The 19,276-nt window shown below is 33.6% G+C and overlaps 7 protein-coding genes across 8 annotated transcripts; 3 read left to right on the forward strand and 4 right to left on the reverse strand.

Annotated features, from left to right (window-relative positions):
- The first annotated feature begins 1,230 nt into the window (after window positions 1–1,230).
- On the forward strand, window positions 1,231–3,702 carry LOC128392030 (uncharacterized). The gene is made up of 2 exons (XM_053352009.1): window positions 1,231–1,521; window positions 1,626–3,702. Exons 1-2 carry the CDS (start codon window positions 1,329–1,331, stop codon window positions 2,753–2,755), a joined length of 1,323 nt encoding a protein of 440 aa, XP_053207984.1. The 5' UTR covers window positions 1,231–1,328; the 3' UTR covers window positions 2,756–3,702.
- Window positions 3,534–8,440, reverse strand: LOC128392026 (WD and tetratricopeptide repeats protein 1-like). The gene is made up of 6 exons (XM_053352003.1): window positions 7,533–8,440; window positions 7,077–7,123; window positions 6,482–6,983; window positions 5,314–6,410; window positions 5,050–5,242; window positions 3,534–4,272 (listed from the first exon to the last, which is right to left on the reverse strand). The coding sequence occupies exons 1-6, from the start codon at window positions 7,665–7,667 to the stop codon at window positions 4,090–4,092; spliced, it is 2,157 nt and encodes a 718-aa protein (XP_053207978.1). The 5' UTR covers window positions 7,668–8,440; the 3' UTR covers window positions 3,534–4,089.
- A 155-nt stretch (window positions 8,441–8,595) lies between these two features.
- LOC128392033 (40S ribosomal protein S15-like) lies at window positions 8,596–9,581 on the reverse strand. Its single transcript, XM_053352012.1, has 3 exons — window positions 9,376–9,581; window positions 9,008–9,242; window positions 8,596–8,759 (listed from the first exon to the last, which is right to left on the reverse strand). Exons 1-3 carry the CDS (start codon window positions 9,474–9,476, stop codon window positions 8,646–8,648), a joined length of 450 nt encoding a protein of 149 aa, XP_053207987.1. The 5' UTR covers window positions 9,477–9,581; the 3' UTR covers window positions 8,596–8,645.
- A 113-nt stretch (window positions 9,582–9,694) lies between these two features.
- On the forward strand, window positions 9,695–11,287 carry LOC128392032 (probable palmitoyltransferase ZDHHC24). Its single transcript, XM_053352011.1, has 2 exons — window positions 9,695–9,867; window positions 10,084–11,287. Exon 2 carries the CDS (start codon window positions 10,197–10,199, stop codon window positions 11,130–11,132), a length of 936 nt encoding a protein of 311 aa, XP_053207986.1. The 5' UTR covers window positions 9,695–9,867; window positions 10,084–10,196; the 3' UTR covers window positions 11,133–11,287.
- Window positions 11,288–11,439: 152 nt separating this feature from the next.
- Window positions 11,440–13,805, reverse strand: LOC128391956 (double-strand-break repair protein rad21 homolog). Its single transcript, XM_053351920.1, has 5 exons — window positions 13,784–13,805; window positions 13,082–13,675; window positions 12,525–12,997; window positions 11,896–12,453; window positions 11,440–11,804 (listed from the first exon to the last, which is right to left on the reverse strand). Exons 1-5 carry the CDS (start codon window positions 13,803–13,805, stop codon window positions 11,676–11,678), a joined length of 1,776 nt encoding a protein of 591 aa, XP_053207895.1. The 3' UTR covers window positions 11,440–11,675.
- Window positions 13,806–13,958: 153 nt separating this feature from the next.
- LOC128392029 (uncharacterized) lies at window positions 13,959–16,474 on the forward strand. Of its 2 annotated transcripts, none has more exons than XM_053352006.1 (2): window positions 13,959–14,298; window positions 14,543–16,474. In XM_053352006.1, the coding sequence occupies exons 1-2, from the start codon at window positions 14,160–14,162 to the stop codon at window positions 16,243–16,245; spliced, it is 1,842 nt and encodes a 613-aa protein (XP_053207981.1). In that variant the 5' UTR covers window positions 13,959–14,159; the 3' UTR covers window positions 16,246–16,474. The 2 variants fall into 2 exon arrangements, with proteins under 2 accessions (XP_053207981.1, XP_053207982.1); XM_053352007.1 differs by having other exon boundaries at window positions 13,959–14,229.
- Window positions 16,445–19,059, reverse strand: LOC128392031 (fatty acid synthase-like). Its single transcript, XM_053352010.1, has 2 exons — window positions 17,156–19,059; window positions 16,445–17,031 (listed from the first exon to the last, which is right to left on the reverse strand). The coding sequence occupies exon 1, from the start codon at window positions 18,760–18,762 to the stop codon at window positions 17,707–17,709; it is 1,056 nt and encodes a 351-aa protein (XP_053207985.1). The 5' UTR covers window positions 18,763–19,059; the 3' UTR covers window positions 16,445–17,031; window positions 17,156–17,706.
- Window positions 19,060–19,276: the final 217 nt, after the last annotated feature.

Here is a 19,276-nt window from a genome sequence, read left to right on the forward strand (position 1 = left end):
TTCCTGGCTAATCAAAATTCAATTATTAACTAATTGTAAACCATAAATTGCGGAATCAAATGAATCAATTTGAAAACAATAAAAAAATATCATAATTGTGATGATGAACATAATCACCAAATAATATTATTGAAACATCAAAGGTGATTGACTTTCTTTTGCTACTTTAAATTGTAGTTAATTGTATAAATATTATTATTAAATTACAATTGATTCTGATTGATTTAGATTTTCTTCAATTACTAAAGTTAATCATCTTTAATTTGCTTTTACTTTTCAAGGTGTGGCTCTTTGTCTTCTTCTGTCTGTAATCTGTCATCTTTTTTTGTTTCTCTTCATGATAATCAATCAATAAAGGGTAACCCTGAGCTATCCGTGATTAGTGATCATTCAGTGAATTAAATTGTATTTAGTTAACAACAAATAGTAATATCAATTTAAAGGGATGACAATAAGTGATGCTTAAGATTAAATTGTGATAATAATTAATGTTAATGTACGTGATTATCTTGACTCTCTCCTCCAGCATCCAAATTATACCACAAGAACTGTCAATTGAAAACAACAACAATTAACAACCATAAATTTGAGCAATTATCATCTATTGATACATAAAATATAATAAAGATAATCAATTAATACAATGAATTAGATTATATCTAAATTTAGTAACATTTTAGCCGCAGTTTCCTCTTGTTTTTATTGAATATAAACTTTTCCAGTTTACAATCAACTGATTATCATGATTATGATCAATTTGTAGGTACTAAATTGTTTATATATTTTTGGAAATACAATCAACAGGTAATTTGAAGATGATTATGTAACCATAATCTTTTAATATCTTCCTTATCTTCCTACTCCTTCATTTCCATGTATGTTTGCTAATCCTTTTTGTCGATCACTTAAATCGTCCTGATACAATCGGATGCAGATTATGATCTTTTACCGTTAAGGTTGACCGAACCTCGAATTTGTAACCACCCTCGTTCTCTTCATTGAACACAATCCATTCATCATATAAAACTGAACAATCAGTTGATTTGATGATTTATTTATTGGAACTGATGAGTTGAGAGAAGAAGAAGAAAATATAAATGAGAAAATAACATTAGATCGAATCGAAAGAAAAAAGAAAAAGTTTTTCATTCACAAGTTTCTATCATTTTTTACTTCGCTGTTTGTGTGTGTATTTATTTTTCAAGTTCATTCACTAATTATTTTCACTACGAAGATAAAGTGATCGAAAAGTTCAAATTGTGAATAAAAAACTGATCTAATTTAACGAATCAAAACTTTGGGATTAATTCAGAAGACGCTACAACTAAATGTCGTCTCCAATTGTCCGAATCATCGTTTTTACAACTTCTTTCATCATCTTATGTGTAAACAATTGTGTCCATTGTGATGCCAATGGAGGGACTACAAACTCATCTCTATCAAGTGACAGTTCATCAGCAAAAAATCAAGGGAATGATACTAATGTTGATTGGGTAAAATCAGTGTTACAAACCTACGAAGGTAACAATTGATTTTCATCACTTTTTTTTGTTCTTTTCTCTCTTTTCTTGATTGTTTTATTTCAATTCTTTTTCTCTTCTTTCATTCCATGTTATTCTCTGCAGAATCTAAAAATGGAACCCGTGATATGGATACAAGTGCTTCAGGTCATCGGTACCGTGTGACTCATGTTAATCCATCTCCATTTTCTTCAACTGATGAAGATCAATCAAGTGATTATCGAAGTCGCTCCTCATCTGTTTACCGTGGATCATCATATCAACATCAACAACATCATCATCGAAATGGTGGTCAACCTTTGAGTAGCCATGAATCGAATGAAGATGATTATGGATCATCAAAGTCACGTTCATACGGTCATTCGAGAGATGAAGGTTCATCGCCTGGACCATTAAGTGCTAGGGAAGATTCTAGTGCCCGTAAAAATGATCCCGATTTTGGTCAACACTATGACTCTGATGGACATCGATACGATTTCGGTTATGATGTTAAAGATAAAGACGGTGCTCAGGCTTTTCGTAAGGAAACTGGGGATGCTAAAAGTTTAAAGGGTTCTTATGGGATTCGTGATGTTGATGGTCGTCTACGTATCGTCCGTTATGTTGCCGATGAGAAAGGTTTCCGGGCTAAAGTTGAAACCAATGAACCAGGAACTGGTAGTGAGGATGCAGCTAATGTTTACTTTAATGGTTACGATGCTGAACGAATACCCTCCCATGAGGTGACCCACAAAGATCGTGGTCAACACTCATTCAAACATGGACACTACAATAAACATTCACAAGCCGATTCTGGTCTTTACGATGATCATCGTGATTATGCCGATGAACCAAGTCACGATGATGTTTCAAGCTACCGAATGAATGATCAAATTCCCATGGAAATTCAACCCGCTGTAGCGCCAAGAATGAGATTTGCACCAGTCCCACTGGAGGCAAATATGGTTGACACCGCTGAACATGATGGTACAGCCGCTGTTGCGATGGCTGGTATGACAGGGATGCCCAATGGTCCAGTAGACGGATTTAGAACTCCATTCAAAGAGTTGATTCCACCATATCCAACTTCCCTTCATCATCATATTCATCATCATCCCTCATCCCACATTGACCACACTCCTAAATTTGCTCGGCCATTGTACTCAAAGCGCCGTCAGGACACCAAGGTAACTGATTTCACCTACAACATACCTTACAATAGTATAACGGGTTTCTTCAAGACAAGATACCTTTAATTGTTAACAATTAGTTACCACTTTTTGATCAGCAATTTTTTTCCTCCATCTTCAACATCAAAATTTCATCTTCATCACTTTTTTTCATCATCAAGTTAGTTTCATATTGAATTGAACATCTTTTTTGCTCTAAACCAAAAACCAATTTAGACTAAATCTAAATCACTTTTTTCAATCATTCTCCATTCTCCTTTTTAATTCATCTTTTTTGATCCAATTTAACTTGATTATTACTCATCCATTTACTTTTCTACTCTGGATTGATGTTATACTATTAATAATGTTTCAATCCTTTCAATTTTTCCAATCAATGTCTTTCACACGAGCAATTAGTAGTTAACTAAGCTGAATTAATCGCTTGGTAAATAATTGTCACCGTAATTGTCGATATTATTGTTTACCTTTTCTATTTACGTACTTTGTTTCCACCATTCAATAGTTTTAATTGTAAGAATAAAAATTGTAAATATTTAAGCAAAAAACGAAAACGCAACAAAAAAGATACGCTATCATCTTATTAACTAATTAATTCTTAGGTACTAATTGTGCGACTAAATTGTCATCTCTACATTGGGTTGTGTGGTTGGTCAACTATTAAAACTAAATTTGTGAATTAACAAGAAAAATTAACCAAATACCGTAAGTAATCATCAGTTGATTCATTGATTAAATAATCACATTAATAGTAACCACTCCAGGTAACAATGTCGCAAAGATTTTCTAAATTAAAGAGATTAGGAAACAATTAGTTTTTAATTTGCAATTAGTGAGGAGAAAATTTTTTTATATCATTTTTGTTTTATTCAGTCATCATCATGGTCATTTAATGAGCAAAATTAATTGCTTCAGGTTAAATTGTAGATGAAGGTGTTAATACCATTAACCCTAATCTTGTTCAGTCTTAGGAAAAAAAATTCAACAATTATATCCCTCTGATCATTTATATATATTTATATCACTTTAAACAATTAACAGTCTTCTGAATTGTTTCTTGATTGTTAATCTCAAATCCAAGGTAATCTCAATTTCTGACAAAATTAAATTGTTTAAAGCTAAAATGAGGATGATTTATGGTTATGATAAAAATGAATTGGTTCGTGTATGTGGATGGATTAGGAGGATTAGGATGAGAGAGACTGTGAAAAGGATTAATCCTAATCATTTTGGTGAAAATTAACAAAAAAAAAATGATGATGAGATGATGATAAGGAGGGAGAGCGAATGTGATATATAAATGTAGTATCTATGTAATAATATTTGACAGAAAATCAATTGAATGCTTTTTGTTATGAGTCTTTTGTTTTCTCCTTGTAGTTAAATTAGTTAATCAACTTTTACTGGGCTCTACACTGAACAAACTCTTCAGCATGTTGAGAACTATCCAGATCGGGTCCATATCGATAACTCATATTAAGCAAAGCCAATTCAATCGGATTTTCATACATGAGCTTTTGATTGGCATTGGCCACTTCGTTAATGTCCTCCACTTCACTGGCCTCCTTTGAATCAGGTCCATCCTGGATTAATCATCATGATAATTGGTGTGTGTGAGTGATTTAATTGCCATGAAAATGAAACAAATAAAAGAAACATTGATCATTAGTACATTGAAATAACACTGTAATCATATTATTCAGGTGAATAATGTTCGGATAATTAAAGGTACGTATTATATTATCGCTAAATGGGTGGCTCTTGATTAAGGGAAGGTTATAAAAGGATAATGATAATGGTGAGGTCAAGTGCGATCAATCGTAGCGATGTTTTTGTCTTAACGCGAATGCTTTATTATTAGCTTTTTCTGCTATTCATTTGATTGTCACTAAATTGTAACTATTGTCAAACAAGTGAAAATTATATTACATTTTGTTGCTGTTGAAGGGTAAAAGCAGATAAATGATCCGAGCTAAGTTTCAGTTAATGATTGATCAATTAAGTAAATTGCTGGGATGATAATAGTAATAAAGAGAAAGCGAAATAAACTAAATGATACAAGAATTAAATTGGACTGTTTCTTGACCTGTATGTAAATAAAAGGGTGGCCATTGATGAGAATGGTGATCAGTTGAATTCGAGTTATTAACTTAATGAACTAACTGATTAGTTTAACGATTAAAGTCCATTATTAATAGTGACATTTTACAACAGTTAATTTGCAGTTAATCAGAAAATTTTTCGCTCATTTAAATTGTTGCCTTGATTTCGCAATAAAGAGCAATTAAAAGAATCAGCTAAATAATTTAGATCACAATGGAAGCAAAGAAATGTAAATCTTTCGATTGACATTCACTCACCTCGGGTTTGGGAGCCCACAATCTAACAAGTGGGTCAATTCCGCTGGAGGCGAGTAAACAATCATATGGATGGGGTTGTAAACAATTAACGATTGCATAGTCTCCTTTTAGTACACGAACGATATTGCTTGTTGAACGATCCCAAATGAACATGTTACCATCATCAGAACCAGCGATGATGAACTGATCGTCTCTATAAGATGATGAGAAAATCAAATGAAATAATTTAAATTTATTTTGCTTTCAAAAACGATTATTACGAACCTTCCGAAAAAATTTGCCTCTTTGATGTCCGTCGTTGTGTTACAATGACCACAGAATCTTTGCTTAAAATCACAGGCTTTAAATCTCCAGGTAATCTCGAATTCACTGAAAATGGGTTTTCTTGTGAAAAAACTTCGAGGTGCTGATGAGGATGAAGATGATGATTCCATTGCCGAGTTAACAACTTCATCGATTCCTGAGGCACATAAACAATCATCTCTCGTAGATTCGGTTGTAGCTTCTTCTTTTTCTTTTGTGGTTTCAAGATTATCGTAAATTTGTCTCTCCAGTTCGATACATGATTGATCTTTAGCCTGGTCAGGGAATGTTAATTTAAATTTCTCGAAACAATCCGAAGCTTCTTTGAACCGTTCCAGCTCCCATAAACAACGAGCCATACGAAAGTGAGCACGGAAATACTCTTTATCCAGGCCAAGAGCGATATTACAATCTCGAAGTGCAGCATAAACATCACCGTCCCAAGATCGTTTCATCAAAGCAATCGCACGATTACCATACAGAACAGCGGCATTGGGACACTTTACAATCGCATCATTGTAAAGGGAAACAGCGTTTATATAATCACTTTTGTCGAAATGTTCATTCGCCTGCTCTTTCAGCGCTTGCACCTTCGCTGGAAGTAATTGTTTAACTCCGTACACATTAAGATAATTTCTACTCTTGGACATTAAACGGTGACCATTTTTTAAGGGATTGTTTTTGTTTCCATCGGTGGTTCCTTTTTGATGACCATTACTAGAAGCCTCAGGTTTCATCGATGTGAGTATTGGGGGTGATGGTATTGTGGTTGGAAGATGAAAGGTATGTAAAGGTGTCAGTTTTTTGATATCAAAAAGGTAAATTTGTTCACAGTTAAGGTTAGCTAGAAGTTCATTTCCTCTGGAATTAAAAGATAAATATGAACAAGCGACAGGTCGAGATTTACGTTTGTTCCTCAGGTGACCAGCGATGAAATATTGGGCACTATCAAGAGGGACATTGGATGTAGATGACGAAGCACAAGAAGATTCGTCATTATCTTGAGACGAATTACCACCAAGATTGGACATGATCAAGTTAAAGGATGTAGCTGAACGCTGGAGAAAAGAAAAGAAATAAATTGATTTAATCAAGTGATGGAGAGAAATTGATTGCTGAGTTGGTTTACCCTTGATTGTGTTAACGAGATCATCCTCCGGTCATAAAGACGGACGTACGGATCATTGGCACCGATTGCAATCAACTCGGGTTGCAATGGGTTAATTGCTATACATTTAGCTTCGGCACTGCTTCCAATGTGATTGGTTAAATTAACTAGAACGTTGTTACATGTTTGGGAGCAAATGTGTTTCTCTCGAAGATCAAATCGTAAAACTAATCCATCCTCTGCAGCGGATAGAAACACGTACGGTTCAGAGGGAAGGGTCGCCAATCTTTTAACTCGATTGGTGTGGCAACTACAATCAAATGTACACTCGGAAACCGACACATCATGAACACGAATCTTGTGATCGGCTGCACCACTGGCGATACAGTTTTCCGATGATGTTTTGATATATTTGACTGAGAAAATGTTCCCCGTGTGTCCACTTGCAATCGTTTGAATTGATTTCTTTGTATAGGGATTCCAAAGGATAATGTTACAATCATCTGATCCACTGGCTAAAATCCTGGAGAAAATTAAGAAAAAAATGTCAACAAAAGGAAACAATAAAAAGGTAATTGATGATACAATCTATTGATTGTTGGATTAAAATACTCACTCTCCTGATTCATTCCACTCGAGACAATTGACACAACCTTTATGACCCTGGAAGGATGAAGATTAAAATTTCTTGTTAATTAGAAAAAAGATCAATATAATTGCGAAAATCATTGGACAATCTGAAGATGAAAGAATGAGGTTTTTTAGGTGATTAAGGAAAGATTGATTTTCTTTCAAAGAGAAAAGCTGATTAACCTCAATTAGCTTAATTGTCCAATCAAGGCTTAGAATTAACTAGAAAACGCAATTTATTATTCAAGTACAATCACAAATGACTAACAATTGTCAAATGATGACCGAAACACTTCAATCATTTTGTGGTCATTTTTAATATAAAATTGGGCTTTTATCACTTATTTTAACTAAATCACATCATAATCAAAGAGGTTCACTAATTTATCACCATCTCATTGAATCAAAATTCAGATAATTTGAATTGCGAAAGACAATCAACCTCAAATTTATGAATTAATCCAAGCCTTTTGATAAGTGAATGGGTCACATGAAATTGTCTTTGGAACTTTAAACTCAATTTATCTTGAATTTGACGATTAAGATTAGCACCAACAATATTAATATCCCAGCTCATGGTGATAATCAATTTACAATCAATTAATTAAAGGTGTACAGGTAAAGATGATCAACGCAAAGAAAATGATAAAAAGCCACAAACACTTTTTAATCTCTCAAACAATTGATCCAACACTTTAAATTGTTTACAGAGAGAAAGAGAGTAGAATAGCAATTGAGATGAAGAAAACAATTAAAGGTAAATGATGTCGATGATTAGATGATTGTAGTAATTAATAAATTAAACATCTAAATCTCAACAACAGATGAGAGAGAGAGAGAAAAATAAATACACAAAAGGCTTTTTTCCTTGAGAGAGTCTAAAACTCAATCATCACAGGTAAACAAATGACTATTCAAATTGTAGAGTTGGTTACGAACCAAGATGAGAATATGCAATTGATGCAATTATGAAACACTAGATTAGGAAAGAAAATTAACTGGGAAGAAATTAAATCGACAACAATTTAGTTAAATATGAAAACACCAACGGTTGAAACTCTCAATTCATAACACAAATGAGATTGTCAATATAGTCTACAGATAGATGGCACTTTCTCACCTGGAAACAGATGAAGGTTAAATTGGAAATTAATTCTTAATTGTTTTCGTAACCATTGCAAAGATTGGAGTTAATTGCCGTTTATTGGAGACAATTGATGGTCAAATGTTTAAATGGTTTGTTCCATCGATGGGAAGATTTTGAACTATCTTTTAATCTCGTGTTAGTCTAACAATCTGCCGATTGATTGTTTGGTCAACTTGACAATTTGTTTTGTTTTGTTGAGATACAATTTTTAAAAAATATTGATAATTGTTGGAATTGGTTAATTTATTTAAAGCCAATTCACTCATCATTGTGAAGATATATTCAATACACACAACGTACTTTCCATGTAAGTTAACAATATCTTCACGAGAAATATTTGGATTAGTCAAAAAGATAATTAATTCATAGAAAGTTGAATTGAAAATTTATTTTTTTGAACAATTTTCTCTATTTAAGAGGAATAAATCTTGAAGAGTGAGTAGCACCAATACCGGGTCTACCGTGTTTAACAGGCTTGTATGTAATTGAAAACTCTCCAAGATAATGTCCAATCATTTCTGACTGTAAATAGAAGAGAGAAAGAAAAAGAAAGTCAAAATTAATAAAAATGTATAGAGATAAGGATTAACTTGACGATGTTGATTAAAATCAGAAAATAAGACCGTCATTAGAGTTAACTTCTGGAGGAAACCGCGAATGGATCCGAAAGTTTTTCATCATAAAAATATATTGAATGGGTTACACAAAAACGTATCATGTAAGCCCATACAATAAGCTGAACAGGAAGACTTTAATACAGCAAAACTCACCTTAATTTCAACTTGATTGAATGTTTTACCATTGTAAATTCCTACAACACATCCAACCATCTCAGGTAAAATAAGCATGTCACGAAGATGAGTCTTGACTGTCTCTGGTTTTTCTAATTCACCACAATTTTTCTTAGCTTTCCTTAGTTTCTTCAGGAGAGCCATTTGTTTCCTTTTGAGACCTCGATTCAATCTCCTTTTAGCTCTAGAATGGAAAAGTTCCTTAAGATCAGCCCTAAAAGAGAAAAAATTGACGGAAAACCAAGAAAGTAAAGAAAAACACAATTAGAACCAAATATTAAAAAAATTAAAATAAAATGGACCAGAAAACGTGTAAAGAGAATAGAAAATTTTCACTTAATACTTACATGTCCATATCTAAAAGTTGATCTAAATCAACTCCTCGGTATGAATATTTTCGGAACTGACGTTTCTTCTTTAAATCGGCGGCTGCTGAATCTTCTTCCATGTTGATAAATTAATTAAATTAAATTGAAATTTAATCAAAGACACAAACAAAATTAAAACAATTGAACTGAAATTCTCAATCTCATTCACAAGAACCAACAACCAAAACTTCACTTCCGTTTCCTTAGCGATCCAATATTCTAAATGAGCTTCCATCTGGTGTCAGAAATTGGACTCATCGTTTTCTCTCTTCAGAATAAATTGAATTCCTGTTAACCGCGTAATCATTTTGACAGTTAATTTAATTGTGTTCTGTTTAAATATTAACCTGATTCGAACCATTTTATCATCACAATCAATAATTCGCTTTCTTAAAATATACTCATCGTCTTCTTAATCTCTCTTTCTCTGTCTTTGTTGTTCTCTGTTGTTTCTGCTTAACCTTTTTTTCGGTAACTATGACACTACATATGAAAAGATTTCCATTTGTTATTGTTTATTGTTCATTGAGAAGATTCTTGATTTTCTGTATAATTAATTGATATGATTGGGGAGAGACTCTAATTTCTCAATAATGTACCCATGGTTAAGAAAATATTGACTTGAAACTTTAAGAAATCCACCCAATAGCTTATTGATTTTCAAATTTTTCTTTCATTTTTTTTCAGATTGTGAATCATATTTATAATTTTCTCTTCTGAATGATTGATCAATTGGACTAATTTCTCGGTGGACTTGATACATTTAAAGGTCGCTATTGGTGCGGAATTTTACTCACTAGATGAAGATCAAAAGACAATCACGAAAACATGAACACTCTGGTAGACAATTATCTTTTTCATCGCCTCAAGCGATTCCAATTAAGGTAAAACATCAGAATTGGGATGGATTGGCTTTCATATTTTTCTTTGTCGCCGTAATTGGTTCATTTTTATTCGAGGTGCTAATTGTTGTCCCCAAAATCTACTCAAAAGATGCAAATTCAATCTCTCCAATAGTTCACAATACAATTGGTCTCTACATCTTACACAATATAATGGGTAATTTTATTCAAATTATTCGCCACCAAAGTACAATTCGAGGTCAACTGTTAATATCAAACAATAACAGTTCTTCATCAGTCAACAATCAACGCTACTGTTGGACATGCGAAACTTACACACCACCGAGATCGTATCATTGTCCCTCTTGTGATGTTTGTATTCTTAAACAAGATCACCACTGTTCCTTTGCAAAATCGTGTATTGGCTTCAACAATTTTCGATATTTCATCTCATTATTGTTTCACATCGCAATTGGATCTTTTTATTGTACAACATTGAACATGTTCTTCATCTGGGATCTTCTCGGTGGTTTCACACTTTACAATTTTCTCTCTCACACTTTCCCTTTTCTTTTTTGGCTCTTCGGTCGACTTCATTGGTATTCGACAATTTGCTGTCTAATCTCAATCATCAACATCGCCGCTTGTCTATTTACCACTGGACTCATATTCTATCATTGTTCAACTATGATCGTCGGACAAACTGTCCATGAACGAGCTAAATCGATCCAAATCTATGATCTCGGCTGTTGGAAATTGAATTGTGAACAATCATTTGGCTCCAATTGGAAAATTGTTTTAATTTCTCCTCTTATTCCATCTAAATTACCAGGAAACGGGAAAGATTTTCCGACTCGACAAGATTATCACCTGAATTCGTCCAAAACCAAATAATCGTAAATTAACAAGTGTCTAGTAATTAATCTAAGTCCCAATCGTTTTAATGATTACAATTAATTTCAATTTCTCTCTCATTTTAAATTCTTTTAATAAGTAAACTTGTAAAAATAAATTTGACAAAATTTTGTTCTAATGACTTTAACTTGAAATTAATGGTTTGATAATTTTACAAAGTAACAAAAGTTTTTTTCTGCAATAATTATGAAAGTTTATCGATTGACGGGTAATTTTACATGGAATTACATGTAAATAATGAATTTGTATCACTTTTGAGCTATTCGAATAGCTTAAAAATTTGAATAAATATTTGATCCTTAGTGAAAATATATTTAGATACATTAACTTGACGAGGGAGTTGAAAAATGATAAATAAATATTAGTGAAATTGATTAATGAATTGACTGAACTATCTGTCTAATGAAGTTGATGACAATTATCAGATGAATTGTAGGACTTTGAGTAGTTTGAATTGTGAACATTTGATGGACACGATTAGAGTTTTTAATGTAGAGGTTGATTATTTCCAACTCGAATTGATTAATAAACGTAAGCTCCTCGGAAATTTGGTCCTTTGGATACGTGAATTTCTTCATAAAATTTATGTTGCTCGAGGATAATTACTCGTTGTTTGTGTAGAGCAAGAAGTTGGAAAAATGTTGATGCAGCCTAATAATTAGAAATTAATGAAGAGTCACATTATTATTGATCATAAAGTTAAAATTAGAATAATAGACATTTTGAAACAAAATAGACTCACTTTTTTCCTATTATAATCTTGAGTTAATTGTGAAAATGTAACGGGTTCGGATAATGTTTGGGATAATTGAGAAAGTAAACCATCATCAGGGGTTGGTTGAAACTCTGATGGAGTTTGACTTGCAAAAAGAAAATCATCTTCTGGAATTGGATCGTTCATTTGAGTTCTTTCAAATTCTATGTCTGAATCACGATGTAAAACCTCTGGTTCGAAGACAGTTCCTCTTCGAGCTTGTTCTTGTGATAATCTTCGTCTTTTTCTACGTCGTTGACTTCCAGCTCTTTCTTGAGAAGGTCGAACCTCAGGATCATCTGGTTGTAGTTGACTTCGAACTGGAATAACTTCCTCTTCTTCTACAACTGGGGCAATTATTGGCTCTTCATCTGGCACCGGTGGTGGTGGAATGTCTTCCATTAGTAAATCATCGTCGAAATTGTTGTTTATTACATCAGGAATATCTTGAGATCTTCCTACGTTGAAATTAACGTCATCAATTATAGTAGATTCGTCATCTCGATCAACTATTTCAGTGATAACTTTGAGATGTGATTGGTACAACTGAAAGAGTAAATTTAAGTTGAAAAAATGAGTTGATCGATTTTCAGAGCATGAAAATAAACAAATTTTACCTTTTTTTGAATCGATGAGAAACATTTTTCTGGAGCCTTGAGTAAGACAGAAGCTCTTAATGTTTTCTTAGCAATCATCAACCTCCTTGTTACTGGTGCCAATTCAATTTCAGGTTGCTGAGCATCACGAATATTTGCTTTGATGATGTCCGATGCGATCTCATTAACTTCGTCGATGATTAATCTACAAACTTTTCTTCTTTTTGGGCGACGATATGATTCATCAAGTGGCTCCAAAATCAGCTCTTCTTCACGACCAACATTTCCAGATATTTCTGCCGCACTTGGTTGTCGAAGCTCTTCCATTGATGGAACTGCACCAAGAGGATTAAGTCTCGGTGATCCCATAAGGTGGTCAACATTATCTGGAGGGGGAATATGATCCATGTTATCAACTACTTCATCATTTTCCGGATTATGTTGAGCTGGTTGATCAAAAATATCAATCAATGGCACTTCTTCAGGAGGTCCATCTTAAAGTCAGAATAAAATTATTAGAATAAATATAAATTGGAAAAGAACAAAGGGAATATAAGAATAGAAATCAAAGATCTTACCTGATACATCGACTGTTGAGTTACCAGTTGGTCTAACACCAGGAAGGTCGAAAATTGTAGTAGGATCTTGATCCAATCGTCCACCAAACCCATCGTCAAGAAATACATGATCATCAAAAAGAATTTCTTCAACATGAACTGATTCTCTAGAATCATTTCTCAGAACATCAAACTCAGCAAATTCATCACAGAGAATCTCAGCGGCTTCACCTTGTAACAATAATTGTCCCAAATTTGCCGACCTAAGATCAGGAGCATCAACATTTTCCTGAGTCAAATTAAATTCCAAATGATCATCAATTGATATATTAACATCATTGATATTCTCTAATTGTTCTTCCATATCAATTCCTTGAGCGGTAATAAATTGCGGGACACAGTAGGCATATTCCAATGCATCTACCAACAGGTAACTAACTTGCTTATTTAAAAGAAAACTAATACCATAAAGAAGATGAGAAGAAGTTCGAAGAGATAATAATATCCTAGATTGAAGAATCGCCTCAACCGATTCCGAGACATTTACTTTGATTATATCTTTTTTGGACAATTTTTTACGATAATGAGCAGCTAACCAAATTTTCCCAAGTGGCCCTTTTTAGTAAGAACGAGAGCGTTGAAGAACATGTTGAAAAGCTGCAACAAAAAATGAACAAGAAAAAAAATCAAATCCAATCAAAAGTTAATTAATAAGAAAATTGCAAAAAAAGAAAACAATTGACATTTGGTTAACCAATTTTCGCAAATGAACTTGATTAGTAATCGTAACAATGGCGAATAATTAACTTCGTTAGTTTGGTTACGAAAAGAATCGGTAGATGTCGCTCGTTTCGAAGAAAATCAGCCAATCAGAATCGAGGAAACAAAATTTCATTCGGTTGGTCGTCAAGGGAAAAGGCGGTTAAATTTTGGATATTTTTGTTTTACTGATTACATTAAATCTCTAATATTGTTGATCTTAATTTGTATCATCTAAAAACAATTAAACTAATTGAGTAAATTAATTGTTGACTTACCTGGTTGATAAGTGGATCATCTTTAATCTTTTTTGTTTATCGGTTTTTTTGTTCTTTTAATAATGAGTGAGAAAAGGAAATCAACTTCTTTTCTTGGAGACTTGTCATCGCCCAATGTAAGGAGAACCTCAAGTCAGTATCATCTTAAATGTATTCCCACTCCCGTTGATGTTTCTGGTGATGTTACCCCTGCACGACATGGTTTGTAAAGACAATCCCTTTCCCCTGTTCCTGTTGATTGTAATTAATCCTGAGTCATCTTTAAAATTAATTGAACAAATTGTTTACCCTTCCTCATAGAATCCTTTGTCTTTCCAATCTCTGCATGCTGTTAGTTTGCAACTTTGTTTTTCTTATCCTTTGTACTTTTTTTTCTGTCTCTTGTTTTCTTTTAAAATTAATGCTTACAATTTTTATTCTTTTTAAACTTTTCTTTAATTTTTAGATTCTTTCCGGCCAACCCCTGTTAAAAGCTCAGGTCGTCGTAAAACAAGTCCCCTTTCTGTGAACAAATGTCTGACACCTATTAAATTAACTCCAGTCAATATTAGCTTACCACCTGTTAATGATCAGATTGATGGAATCAAAAGTTCAACCACTAAAGAAATAAAATTAGCTGAAAGTGTCAAAGAAGATAATGTTATCCGTGTTATTGAGGTTCCTCAACTTTCAGGAGCTAAACCTCTTATCAATGAAACAGCCAATAAAGAGAATTCTCTTCTCATGGTTCCCACACCTAAGATGCCCAAGAGAGAAATTGTCACACCGACTTTTCGAATTAAAAGATCGAATCTTCTTAATGATTTGGGTAAACTATTCGACAATGTACCAATCGATCAATTTATGAATGGTGTTAAAGAGGAATCTTTTGATGAGATGACATTTTGTGGACAATTGATGTCTTTAGAAGAGGAACCACCTGAGGAAAAAACTAACGAAGAGTTGACCGAGTCTACTCTTGTTAAATATCTTTGTGAATCATGGAAAACTTTAACTGCAGCTCAAACCAAAAGAGACAAATTATACGAAGTTAAATGTTCACTCGGATCACGTATTGTTCAATTTTGTGATAACATTTATCGTGGGCTGGACTCATTAAGCTCTCGACAACCTGAGGTTAAATCTATGATTGAACTATTTCTCAGTCTTAGTAATCTTCGTGAACTCTCTCGTTGTTGGTTGATCGCATGTCCAACAGAATCAGCGACTATTTATGAAGAAACTTTATCCAAATTATTCAAATCTTGTGAGGAAGCAGTTAATTCACTCCAAGGATCAGGATTAAAGTCTAAAAGAGTTGCCCAAAAGTCGCTTGAGAAACTTGTCTTCCTAACTGGTAAAAGATTACTTGAAATTAACGCTTCTTTGGAAGAATCAATTTGGGCTATTCTGGTCGAAGATGTTCAAGATAATCTTGCCAAAGGAAGTTCAACTCAATTCTCTGTCACTCTTCACACTCTTATCGACCAAATATCTAAATCTCAAATGAATGTTTCATCTATGGCCCACCAAGCTTTCGTCAACAATAAAACAGAATCTATTCGATCTCTTCTGGAAACATCGATTGAACTTTTGGATGAATTACAACAAGTGATGAGAAAATTTAAAATGTGGCATGAATTTCACAATGGAGAAAATACCATGACCAAAATGTATGAGATACAATTTTTATGGCATTCGGAAAATTACCAATACCTTAACCTGCTTTATTCATTGATCATTGATTACACTCAAAATATTACCAAAATAATCGAGGAACCAGGAAGTATCACAGAATTACCTTTGATGGATAAAATTTTGGATAGTATTAAGACAAATCTAAGTGGTATTCAAAGTTCTCTGCCATTTTCATCAGAAAGTGAAACTGAAGGTGAAAATACATCCGAATCAGTGACACTTCTCAATGATCTTGAACAAGTTATTCGACAGTCAATCATCATAATAACCAAGCAAAGTAATCTAATTACAACATCATTCATCTGTTGCAAAGGAATACTCAAAAAAGCACCAACCTATTTTTCATCCGCATTGGAATTGTCGACTCAATCTAATGAAGCCGAACCCGATGATGGAAACGTTAATCGTAGAGTTCATTTCTCCGACAGTATTTTAGATACTGCAAAATCCGATGAAACAAAATGTAATTAATTATTACTCCCTGATCCTTTTGTGTTTCTCTCTCGAATATTTTTCTAAATCAATTATATTATTGTCATGAAAATCTATGTAAGTTATATTCTTTTTGTCTCTCTCTCTCTCTCTCTCTCGCTCTCCCTTTCTTTCTTTAAATGTGTCTACTATCAAAAACATATAAATATAACAAATAACTGTACAACACGTGGAATGATAATGTTAGGAATAAATTTATTCCAATGAATCAACAAACAAGCAAAAATCATATTCGTTTTTTTCGTAGTCCAGAGTAGTAAGAATACATATTCGCCTGAGTTTTCAGGTAGAAAAGAGATGATTCGTTCCAATATATTTTCGATCTTGGACGAAGACTCCGTTTAGAGCCTGTGGAATTGATTCTTTCTCTTTGTAACCTACTGATTCCATTATTGAAGCTACAACTACCTGTTTCCATCGGAATTCCCGCCGATTGTTGATCAGAATTTTCCTTGACCGGATTTTCCAACTTTTCTTTTGATTCATTACCTTCATCGTGAGCCTTTAAAAAGGCTTCTAATACAGAGATAGGATCATTTTCATCGGTCTCCGGTTCTTCTAATGGCTCTGGTGATTCTAATGGTTCTGGTGATCTTAATAATGACTCATAAATATCATCACTTTCTGAGTCCAATGTATCATCAGGCTGATTTAATTCACTAATTATGTTGGTATCAATTTCTTGACTAAGATCCGAACAGGATTCATTAACTTCCGATTCAATCTCACTGGAAGTTGATTGATCCTCATCACTGCACAATTCACCTTGATAATACAAAAAAAAGAAAACAATTAATTTAATCTAATTCCATTGACTATATTCTTTAATTAGAAAATTTAAAAAGCTCAACCACAATTACTCTGAATGTCGGAGGGAATGATTACTTACTTTGATCCATGATTTACAATTTATTCAATTGGTTAATTGAACAAACTCATGTAACAATTTAAAAAAAAGAAAACAATAAAAAAAACAAATCAATCGGTGAACAATTAGAAAAATTATGTTGATTGTTTCTCTCAACAATTTAAAATGATTGAAAATTTATTCTAATCAACCACCTGTCGATTTCCATAGATGGCGTTAGTTTATTCATTCTCTCTGTTGGTTGAGCGGGATGAGAATTGTTGTTTACTTAACAATTAATGTTTTCTCTTGTGACTAAATAGTGTAAGTGATTAATTAATTGCGAGAATAAGTGACAAATGACAATTTTTGTTTTCAATAATAATATAGTTTAATTGTTTGACCGAAAAAGAGAAAGTGAGAGAGAGAGAAAGAGAAAGAGAGTTGTCCTTTTGGCGAAGAGTCAAGTTGACACACAAGGAAGAAAATGGAAATTTAATGATAAACAACATTAGTTAACGAAACGAAAGAAACTTGATTCTAACAGTTTAATTGGATTTTTCATTCATTCTGTTTCCAGGTTGATTGTTTGTTCATCTGACCTCGTAAACTCCGGTGTTTTGTCTCTCCTTCAGCAGGTAATCAACCAATTTATCGGTGGACATTCCCGTGGAAACATTATTGTTGTTGTTGTTTATTATGTTTGTGTTGAATAGTTGATAATCTTGTGATTTGGTTGTATCCATGTTATTGAGACAAGGGATAGTTAGATAGATGATTGTCTCTGGTGATTTAAGATTAGATTTAACAAATGATTCCAAGATGGAGCGATAATTAACCTCGATTATTATTGCATTGGCTGGAAGTTCAGAACAGGCTTCACGAAACAAAACCGGTGAGGTTAAATTACGAAGGAAATATCTTGGACAAGAGAGACGAAGACAATCTTCCGTCGCTGCGACTGTGGTACTAACCCATCGGTGCGATCGAGGTTTAGGTGAGTCGATTAGCCGATAAAGAGATTCCATTGCAGTGTCTTTAAGATAATCCATTTGGGAACAATGAAGAGCCGTTGAATAACTAGCGATTGGTGAACATTTGATTTTGTCCATTTTCAGTTTTTCCAAAACTTGATCGATGTTTTTTTGTGACCCAGCGATTGTTATACAATTTTCCGTGTTATGAGCGGAGACGGTGACCCCAGAATTTGAGAAGAACGAGGAAAATTTGGACTCATCTTGATGGACCAAGGCCATGGCTCCACGACGATAACCTGAATCGTCAATTTTTCGTCCAATTGTATGAGATAAAAAGATGACCGTTTCCGCGTCATAACAACCATCCATATAAGATGCTGCGAACTCACCGATTCCATAGCCAATGAAACCATCGGGTGTGATTCCCAAGGAGGCGAGAAGGTGAATCAGTGACGTTTGAAGAGTGGTAATTGTGGCGAAAACGGTTGCAAGAGATGGCGATGATCCCTCATTGACTATTGTTTCGAGAAGATTGAAACCAGTTTTCTCGTTCAACGAGTCGCACAATTTAACGAAAGGTGGAAAGGTCAAAACGGAGATCGGTGGTGTTGGATCATAAGCCTCCAAACCTGGGAAAATAAACCAAATCGGCCTCGATTGAGATGTGGACATTTTTCAAGATAAAATGCTAACAGATGAACAAGAAGAAAAGAGAGAAACCAAAACACCAAAAACAATCAAAGAGAAAAAAACAACTACACTGTATTCTCTTTACACTTTTTCGAATCGAAAATTAGTAATTAACAATTTGAACAATTTAAAGTTCGAATTAGGAACAAGAAAATTTCTTTTTCTTTGTTTCAACAACTCTCATCCATTCCTCACAATCAACGGTGAGTAAACTAACGATTCCAATTCTCGACTTAATTTACAAAACTCACCAACTTTCAACTTCATTTCTCTCTCTCTCTCTCCCATTTCTATCTTCCTCATTCTCCCTCCTCATTATATCTCCTCCTTCTCCCCACCACCACCTCCTTTTCACTTGTACATCATATAAATTGTCTCTTTCGTTGGTGTTATTGCGTTTTTTTCCTGAAGGCGAACCGGTCTATCAAACCTTTTTTTCCTCCAATTCCAAGTTTACAATCAAACCGATTTCACAGTAGCACGAAAAATAAGAAGC

Source organism: Panonychus citri, unplaced genomic scaffold (genome assembly GCF_014898815.1).
Source record: "Panonychus citri isolate SS breed McGregor unplaced genomic scaffold, ASM1489881v1 Contig00135, whole genome shotgun sequence".
NCBI lineage: Eukaryota > Metazoa > Arthropoda > Arachnida > Trombidiformes > Tetranychidae > Panonychus > Panonychus citri.